Here is a 9,840-nt window from a genome sequence, read left to right as displayed (position 1 = left end):
TCTACATGTTATGGTCAAAAAGCACACAAAGAAGGCTGTGTGCCCAAGACAAGTACCTGTAGTGTCGCGCGCTAAAACGTCATTTCAAAATCCGTCAATAGGTGGTTTTTTTCCGCCTGTTCTGGGTTTTTTGAGCAGGCTAAAAAGTGTAGCCATATGACGTCATTTTACTTCAATTCTGTTATGAAGAAAAAAAAGATTTGTAGTAAGAAGGAAGTGGTTAAAGGTTATTTATAAAAAGCTTGCCCATGACGAAATTTAAGCAGACGACAAAGCTAGATTACTCCCTCTACACCTCCTTTCGAGGAGGAGTAAAAAGTGTAACCTTAGAGCTCTGGAACAAGCGAACAAAATTCGGGACAGTGTAAATCTTACCCCGAGAACAGGCGAATAAAACGTCTTAGGGTAAAAAGTTTACACCAATGTGTAGGAGGGTGGCAGCAAGTCCTGCATGCCACACGAGCCAACAGCTCCCTACACCTAGGAGCAACAAACACAAGGAGAACACAGCCAGCCTTTAAACACGCTAACGCAGTGCTGTGTACAAATTTCATTGGACGAGCCTTTACGCCTTTAGACAATTTCCGAATTCCCCCCTTCCGACGCCAGCAGGCGCTAAAGCGTTTAACCAATGAAAAATGTACGCAAGAAAATGAACGACTTTTGACGGGTTGCGTTCTCATTGTGTGGGTGCTGTGTTTGTTGCTCCTAGCCTACACTAACTATTACCGTAAACATCTACAAGTTTTTATTCGATCAACCCCTGCGCCCTAGCCGCTTTAAGCTATTTGGGCCTCCCTAAGCTCCCTTTGTGTCCTATATGCGTACTTATCTCGTAATAGATATATTATTAACTTCTGCTTGATTATATTTCGCGAACGTTGGCCCGTATGGCGAGATTGTTTTTAGTCCGACTCTCTGAGGTGTGCTATCGCGTTACTCCCTTCCGTAAGTATATGGGTCACTTCAAACAAACGCGTATTGTTTTCATTACAAAAGATTTCCACGACTAATGAGTCTGTAAATATTATGGGTTGATGAACTACCCGCTGTTAATACGTTTTTTTTGTTTTTGTTTGGTCTGTTAAGATTTGTAAACTAACCCCTTTATGACTTAGGTAGGTCCAAGGGCGTACCGGGATGGCTTTCCCTGGTAGGTCATACTTTCTTAGGCAAGGAGGTCTCTATACCATCCATTCCTTAAAACATTCTAATTAAAAAATCAATTATTAACTTTATGCTAGTTGTTTTTCCTGCACTCTATTCGCAGCACCGTAACCAGGATTTGGTTTCAGGGGGGGGGGACGCAATGGAAGCAAATACAAAATAAAAATAAAATTGTACATACAACCATGTTTCAGGGGGGGGGGCACGGCCCGACCCCCACCCTGGTTACGGCCCTGTCTATTCGCTTGTGAAGTTTACACGAGATTTGAAGAAAATTACATTAAAAAAAGGATTTTAAATTTATATTATAATTTATATTTATCAATAGAATAGAAAAGGTGTGTACGAAAATTGTGTCATTTAAATATTCGCAATTAAGCCTTGGCCATAAAACCGGACATTCCTTAAAACTTGGCCAACAAAAACGTTGGGCAAATTGTTGGCTCGTGCTCGTTTAGAAGTGGTGGATAATTTTGTCACGGACATTATATTTCGGAGCGCTTATTCTAGGCCGAAAGAAGGTGTTTCAAGGTTAAGTAGGTGTTATACTGCTATTTTAGCGTGGGGAGTGGTCTGTTAGTGGGAACAATAACCTATTTATAAGGGAACAAAGAAAAAAAACATAATAAAAAATTTAAATATTTTTATTCATATTAAAATACAAGTATAAAAATACACTAATCACAAATTTGACTGTCTTCAACTTGGCGCGTGGATGGCATATACACTTTGAAGGAAAAATTCGTTCTGAGAAATGAACCCTAAAAAAGATAACAGATTTCGCCCAGTAAGACACTTTTCGTCAATGTGGGCCGCAGGGAGGAAAGTCAAAAGGAGTCGTGTTGTAATATTATTTGGAAGAATGGGGGCGGACGAAAAAGAAACAAATTTAATAAATTTAGTTTTGGTTAAAACCATTGCCAAAGGTAGAGCCGCTTTGGAGTTTGGATATGTACAAACTGGCTACTAGAGTATAGAGGGCTTTTCGCTTGGTCGCTGTCTGTTCTAGGAATATTTTGTCCTCGATCTAGTGGGGCTGGAGAGTTTAAGCTTAAAGAGTAATTTTTGAAATAAACGAAAATCAAATTGCAATAAAGAATGAAATTAATATTAAATGGCAATAAAGAATGAAATTAATATTAAATGGCAATAAAGAATGAAATTAATATCACATTACAATAAAGGATTTAATTAATATCACATTACAATAAAGGACTTAATTAATATCTCATTAAATGTAGAATTAAATTAATATCTCATTAAATGTAAATTAAATTAATATCTCATTAAATGTAGAATTAAATTAATATCTCATTAAATGTAAATTAAATTAATATCTCATTAAATGTAAATTAAATTAATATCTCATTAAATGTAGAATTAAATTAATATCAAATTAAAGAAAGATTTAAATTAATATCAAATTAAAGAAAGAATTAAATTAATATCAAATTAGAGAAAGTATTAAATTAATATAAAATTAGAGAAAGTATTAAATTATCAAATTAAAGAAAGAATTAAATTATCAAATTAAAGAAAGAATTAAATTAATATCAAATTAAAGAAAGAATTAAATTAATATCAAATTAAAGAAATAATTAAATTAATATCAAATTAAAGAAAGAATTAAATTAATATCAAATTAAAGAAAGAATTAAATTAATATCAAATTAAAGAAAGAATTAAATTAATATCAAATTAAAGAAAGAATTAACTTAATATCAAATTAAAGAAAGAATTAAATTAATATCAAATTAAAGAAAGAATTAAATTAATATCAAATTAAAGAAAGAATTAAATTAATATCAAATTAAAGAAAGAATTAATATAATATTAAAATATTACTGTTCTTTTCTCGCTAAATGTTCGATTTCACGAATGTAGATGGCGAACTAAGCGCTAAACTACATTTTTGCTTTTAGCAACTTGTTTTGACACGTGAAGCAGCGTTAAAGCCACATAGTTGCCTGCGGTCACTCTCTTTGAGGAAATCACGCTACGTGACACGCCTAAAAAAGACCCAGTGTTTACCCCCTTTTTGTCAACTAGCTTCGCGTAAAATTGTTTTACAAAACGACTCCTTTGTTTTCCTCCACGCGCGACTTTAATGCGCTCTTACGGGATTTATGAAAGTGCAACCGGTATTTTTGGTTTCGTAAGGTTCGCACTTATCCGCAATGACGACCAGATCAGGCAGAGGGTACAACTTCAGAGCGTGGTCGAATGCCCAGTAGACTGGTGACGCGTTCAAAGGCAGCGGGCAAAGGTGGGCGTTGGATACCAGAGTTTTGGCGCACTAGAAAAGAGTATTTTTAAACAAAGATAAGATTGCTAGCCACTTAACGCTTTAAATTACCAGACCGGGGATGTCAACCTCTTGATCTTGTTGCCACGGAGAATTGATGGAATTACGGCATAGTTTACTGAGAAGATCTTCGCGAAAAACCACGATTTCTTGAGTGCAAAATTGAATTCTGCATGGGTTTGTTGAAAATACTGCACTAGGAATTTGTTTGACGAAATCTTCGGTTACCCAATTTGATATCGGAGGCCTGTTAATTTAAATTTCATAAATCTGCGTTAGCAGCGTTACATCAACGAAAGCAAAAGTTTATAACTTCAGTTTCTAGAGTAACAAAGTTTGGAAATTGAAATTCGTGTTTAGAAGGGTTCCATTATTGGACCTCCTATGGATTTATTATTTTCAATCCTGATTAGTGGTTTGTAGTGAAGTTAAAGGTCTGCAGAATCGCGTGACTAATGGGCGTTATTCCTATTTCCCTCAAGCGGCGTTTTATGGAAGCTTGTGTGTGGAACATGGTGACGCAGGCGCTATTTTAACAGGGTTGCCATGCATTTTTTCAATTTTATCTAAATTATTAATTTAACATCAAAAATGTATGGCAACCCTGTTTTCCAGCTCCTCCCCTTCGAAAAGCGCGCGTCTGCCACGACACCTGGTGAGAAACCGGTGAGACACTCCCGGCTCCATTAAAATTGATTAAAAAAAACAGCGCGCGCTGCTGTAGATTTGAAAGATTTTTTTAATTTGCACGCGCGACGCTTTCCAGTTATAAGAGACCTAAGCCTAAGCCTAAATCGCTCATACGGTGTTAGGGGCGCTGGCGGCAGCCCCTAAGATGGCGGCGAAAATTCAAACCCAAACACCTGGCGTTATTTTTCGTTTCAACTTTTTGGGCAAAAAGCTATTTTTTCAAGACAAAAAAGGTACGTGTTAGTATATTGAACGTCTTGTTGATCTTTTTATACGGAAATAAGGCAATATTTGGAAAAGCTTGGCCGTTCCCCTTTAAAGAAATAACCCTCTCTATATTTAACTTACTGGAATTATTTTCCTTATGCAACTCTCCTTAATTCCGGTTTTAAAATTTTACCGTTACAATAGGCCTTTCTATAATATAACATTGGCTTTCTTGTTTTGATCTTGCTGCTGCGTCACGGGTGACGTATCGATGACGTTTTTCTATGAAAAGCCCTGTTTTTAAGCATAAACTGAACTGAACTTCTACGAATTTCGTGACGTTGAGCTACATAAAAAAACGTTCAGCAAGCGTAGCTTATTTTATATAAAGGTCTATTCAAGCTTAGCTTCAACTAGAGCGCGAAATAATAAAATAAATAAAATTTTACGCTTCCAAAAAATACATTACGCTTTCTAGTAGGCTAATATAATTCGCTTACACAAGGACGAAAACTTTTAACTTTTTTCCATGTGTTTCCAAATTATTCTCATCCCAATTTTACACTAACTAGGCATACACCTCACCGTAAACTATTGGCAGAATTTTGTTGTGTATATTAGTTTGAATTTTAATCTGCTGTTTCCTATTGGATTGGCTAATGCAACCACATTACAATTTAACGAATAATTGATAAGAGTATTGAGTTAGACTCTGACGTCATCTTAAAATTTTAATCAATATATCTTTTGAATAATTTTCGCCTGATGGTAACTAAACTTTATATTTTTTCCATGATTGGAATCAGTGTGAATAGGCTTCGTGCATTGTCTAATTTTTGGTCAAAAGTAGGTGGATACTTTTAACTTGTTCTGGATCAAAAATAAACTATTTCTTCACACATTTAGTTGACAGGGATTGAAGCAGATGGCGCAATTTTTTGTAAGCTCGAAGCCTATATCGCCTTGGTTCTAACTTGGAGGAGAGAAGTATTCTGGAGTGGAAAAGTCGGGCGCCACCTGCGGCTTTGTAAAATTCCCATCATGCACTTTTTGGTCGGACGTCATCAAGCCAGAATGATGGCAGATAAAGCTGACGTCCGACCAAAAACCGGGGTAGTCTGGGTAATTCTAACAGCAATAGGCGGGAAAGGACGTTCTTATTACCGCTATGGGATTTTACACTCCAGAATACTTCCCTTCTCCAAGGTTCTAAGTTGGGCTCAGCACTTCGAAAACCGGTCGTTTTCGCCTGGCGCCATCTGTATTTAGAAATCCGAGCCGTTATTTATTCTTAGTTTACTTTCCCGTATACAGATGTCACTAGGCAAAAATGAACCTGACTTTGAAGCAGCCACTCCTGAAGCCAGACTTGTAAATAGCGGGAGTCCTGGGGCCAATGGTTCTAAAAACAGAGGCCCTTAAAATAAATCATTCGAACTGGGGTTGCGGGCCACCAGGGCCCCCAAATTAAATAAAAATATTTATTAAAAATTTAACGGAAATTTCTGAAAAATATTTATGCCGTTGCTGAAACGCTGTTTTCCTACCCTAGTCGAGTGCGAAATTTAGCGTTAAAGTTAACGTTTTAAAGTCAATAAATGTTTACGTAAATAAAAACACGAGAACCACCAATGGTCTAGAGAGTGAGGAGTAAAAACGCGAACAAGTAAAGAGACCAATAAGTAGGGGAGAAAACTAAGCTTTAAAGGGGAAAAATATGCGGTACTTCGGCCGATAGGCCTTCAAGGCGAAAAACTTTAATACGACTAACCGACAATTTGAAAATGTTTAAAAAGGTTTAAACATTTTTGCTGACTCAGCATTTTGATTTGAAAAGTTGGCTCGTGTGAAAAGGTCTTAAGAAGCAACTACTCATTGAGCTTAACAGCGCACCTTCTGTTTGCTATAATAGGTGGATAACCTAAATTGAACTATTCGTCAAGGTTAGAGAGTTGAAACCTTGGCTACGTTCAGCAGCAGTCAACGGAAAAAAACCCGATGGATTTGATATTTTCCACCGATGTGCTTTTTCGTCATAATGACGTCGTAAGTTGCTAAACGCTTTTATTCAGTCATCGGTGTTTTTTAAAATGGCGTAGCTTTTATAGTAGTTTTACGTCAGTAATCGGAAAAACCGACTCTTCCAGCTGATGACTTCAGTGAGTAACCGATGAGCATCGTGACGTCAAAACCGGAAACTCGAAAAAGCGTACAGTAGGAAACCGAAGTCACCGCACCGATTAGTAATCGGTGAGTCCGATGAGCTCTGCTGAACGTACCCCAAGGATCCTATATGCCGTCGTTTGAAAACATGGGCTGGCCAGAGGGCTACCTATCCTTCTAACATATAGGATCCTGGTTGAAACTACACTTATTACTTCTACTAAAAAGGTGCCGTAAAGAGTGTAAACTGAAAAAATCGTCTGCAGGGCTCCCAGCGATTTTTTTTTTAAATATTATAGAAATTTTAGGAACATTTTTAGCCAAAAAATAGGAATTTATAGGAACATTTTTAGCCAAAAAATAGGAATTTATAGAAACATTTTAGCTAAAAATAGGAATTTATAGAAACATTTTTGCTAAAAATAGGAATTTATACGAACAATTCTGAAAAAATAGGAAATTATAGGAGTATATTGAAGTTATAGGAATTTATAGGAACTCTGAGAGCCCAACCGTTGATATTTTCAGGAACACCGGACCTAAGCCAGCGCTAAGCTCTATTTAGAAGGCAAATTTTTCCCAAACGTTAAGGCCGTTTTCTAATACATTATTTTTTAAAATTATAGGAATTTCTGGATATAGCTATAGAAAAACTAGAAAATTTCGAAAAAATAGGAATTTATACGAACAATTTTGAGAAAATAGGAAATTATAAGAGCATATTGAAATTATAGGAATTATAGGTACTCTGGGAGCCCTGCGTCTGCTGGTCCAGAATTTATTTTTAGCAGAATCGGTGTAGAATGACGTCATAGGGTAACCTATTAATCCAAAACACCACGGTTTCCTAACGAAGGGGTGCATATCAGCTTCAACTAAACTGGCTATTCATGGGGGGAAAAAACGTTTTTAGGGATAACAAAATCAAATCTGTTAATTTACTTCTGCCTGGTTGGGTGGCGTAGTTGTTAGCACTTTCACTTCACAGCAAGAGGAGCTGTGATCAATCCCAGCTTGGGGATTAAAGGGGGAAAACACAGAACAACTGCATTGTGTTGGCAAGTTTTCTCCCCACTGGTTAAAGGGGTTTTCCCCCTGAGTTTTTCAGTTTCCACTTTCCATAATAACTAGTCGAGGTTAAAGGGAGTATAACCCCTCTTGTTTGGTAGGGTGCGCTTAGGAAACCAAAGAGCTCGCGGGAAAACCCCTTAACCCATCGGGGAGAGGAATTCCGAGTTTTTTGCACAGTGGGATCCAACCCGGCTCGTCTTGCTGCAAGACCAAAGCGCTAACCACTCCACCCCTTCGCTAAGAAGGCTTGTGGAAGCTACTTGGTATAGTCTTAGCGCAACCTACCAAACAAGAGGGGTTATTTAGTAAGTGTAGGGAGCTGTTGGATCGCATGGCATGAAGGGCTTGCCATCCCCATCCTACACAATTTAACCCAGCTACTTGATTTAGAGGCATTAAAAGTCACTAAATTAAAAGGTTGTGTCATGGGTTTTAGCCCAGCTGATTATTATAAACCTTGGTTACACAAATCAGTGGTACCATTTTGCTATAAACTCTTTTTTTTTCTTCAATTTAAATACTTTGTACTAACCTAGGTAATATAGTAGTTAATCCAGCATCGTTAGGACCAGGCACAAAGACAAATTTAGACTTTCTAACTAGTAGAGTGAATTCACTTAGCATATTTGATAGATTTTTTAAACATTCTATAAAAAAGTCAAGTAAATTTAATTAGTTACTATAATGAGAGATAAATTATAAAAAATCAAATACCTTTTAACGTTTTAAAGACTGCTTTTCCTTTGTAAGTAGAAATGAAATTCCCGATTAGAACAAAAGCTGTAGGTGGCATTTCGGAATATCCAGCAAAGAGAATTTTTAGCTTTTCCATAACTTTAATTTGGTCCAACCAAACATCAGATAAAAACACCAACATAGAGTCGGAGTTTTTCTCTTCCAGAAACTTAATTTTATCCGAAAGCTTAGCTGCTGTATGCAAATTTCCCCCAAAATAATTCATGTTGCCAAAATGTATTCTATAAAATTTTTAAAATTACAAATCTGATCTCTTAGTTCAAATGCCAAGGAAAGTTTAATTACATTGATGAAGATGCAATTTCGGCTGGTGGAAACCCAATAGCATTAGCGTGAAAAGTACCATCATCGTAGGTTCCTTCAGCCAAAACTATACTACACTCTGTAAATAACCCATCTTTGTAGATGGCATTTGTTAAATTAATTGGAAGGTAGCCTGTTGGGTCCTCGATACAGAAACTTCTCTATAAAGAGATATTTTTATTATGGTTTTGCATTTAGCAAATAAAATTTTATCTTACGTGACTGAATTGTGATAGCATTCCTAATATTAAACAATTTGAATGACAACTTGTTGAGCTCAAATAGAATTCCACAGGTTTTAACGTAAATGTAGTGGCTGATAATGTTGACATGGTATTGGAAAATAATCGATGTCTTTTAGTTCTTTGCATGACTAGTTGATATCTTTCGTGAAATAATCTCCATTTCTCATCGGGTATTGAATTTAAAGACGTTGGAACGGAGCTATCTTTTTCAAATTTCTTATACTCCAAGCTAAAATATTAATAGAAAAGAAAATTTAATAATTTTTTTATGTTTAATTTGAGAATGATTATTTACTTGTATATGAATCGAGGTATCGTGAATGCATTGATTATGGTTAGGGCTTCATTTTCTTGAGTTTCTATATCACTGCATTCTTTGATAACTTTGGTAATTATTTCCCCATCTATGATTGCTGAAACCAAACTTTGTTTTTGTATTATATCAGTAAGTCTTTCAAGCCATTCATTTTTCTCAATAACTGGTAATCCATTCAATAGATCAGCAATAATTTCAAGTCCATCACTATCATCATAAAGGATTTTAAATTAAGAAATTTTATGTAAAATTATAAAAAGTACTAACTTATTCAGTAGGTAACCGTGCAATTCAAAATGATTCTTTAGTTCCAACTTAGTTTTCGTTATTGAAGACATAATTATAATAATAATAATTCTAATAATCGAAAAAAAATCAAACATGCGTTTACTAAAAATGACAGGATCCCGCCAAAGGCCCACGTGACATTGTTTACGTTTTGTGCTAAGAAGAGGTACGTCAAAAAGAATTCTATTTGAGAGATTTCTCAATAGATCTCTGTTTCCATTGGCCAATGAAGGATTCTTTTTTAGAGTTCTTAAGCGCGTCAAACTCTCTGGTAGCTTGATAAATCTTAGTATTTTGAAGTTCCCAAAGAGTTCTTGGGTTATTACTTC

General features: G+C 35.9%; 1 protein-coding gene across 1 annotated transcript; it reads right to left on the bottom strand.

The window, feature by feature from the left end:
• Positions 1-1,793: 1,793 nt before the first annotated feature.
• Positions 1,794-9,670, bottom strand: PolE2 (DNA polymerase epsilon subunit 2). The gene is made up of 9 exons (XM_090158359.1): positions 9,491-9,670; positions 9,203-9,430; positions 8,881-9,136; positions 8,645-8,823; positions 8,318-8,580; positions 8,136-8,250; positions 3,524-3,719; positions 3,287-3,463; positions 1,794-1,928 (listed from the first exon to the last, which is right to left on the bottom strand). Exons 1-9 carry the CDS (start codon positions 9,604-9,606, stop codon positions 1,845-1,847), a joined length of 1,614 nt encoding a protein of 537 aa, XP_090014485.1. The 5' UTR covers positions 9,607-9,670; the 3' UTR covers positions 1,794-1,844.
• Positions 9,671-9,840: the final 170 nt, after the last annotated feature.

The sequence above is a fragment of the Leiobunum rupestre genome, chromosome 9, assembly GCF_980474605.1.
Source record: "Leiobunum rupestre chromosome 9, qqLeiRupe1.1.hap1, whole genome shotgun sequence".
Lineage (NCBI taxonomy): Eukaryota > Metazoa > Arthropoda > Arachnida > Opiliones > Sclerosomatidae > Leiobunum > Leiobunum rupestre.
This window is presented reverse-complemented; position numbering and strand designations above follow the sequence as displayed.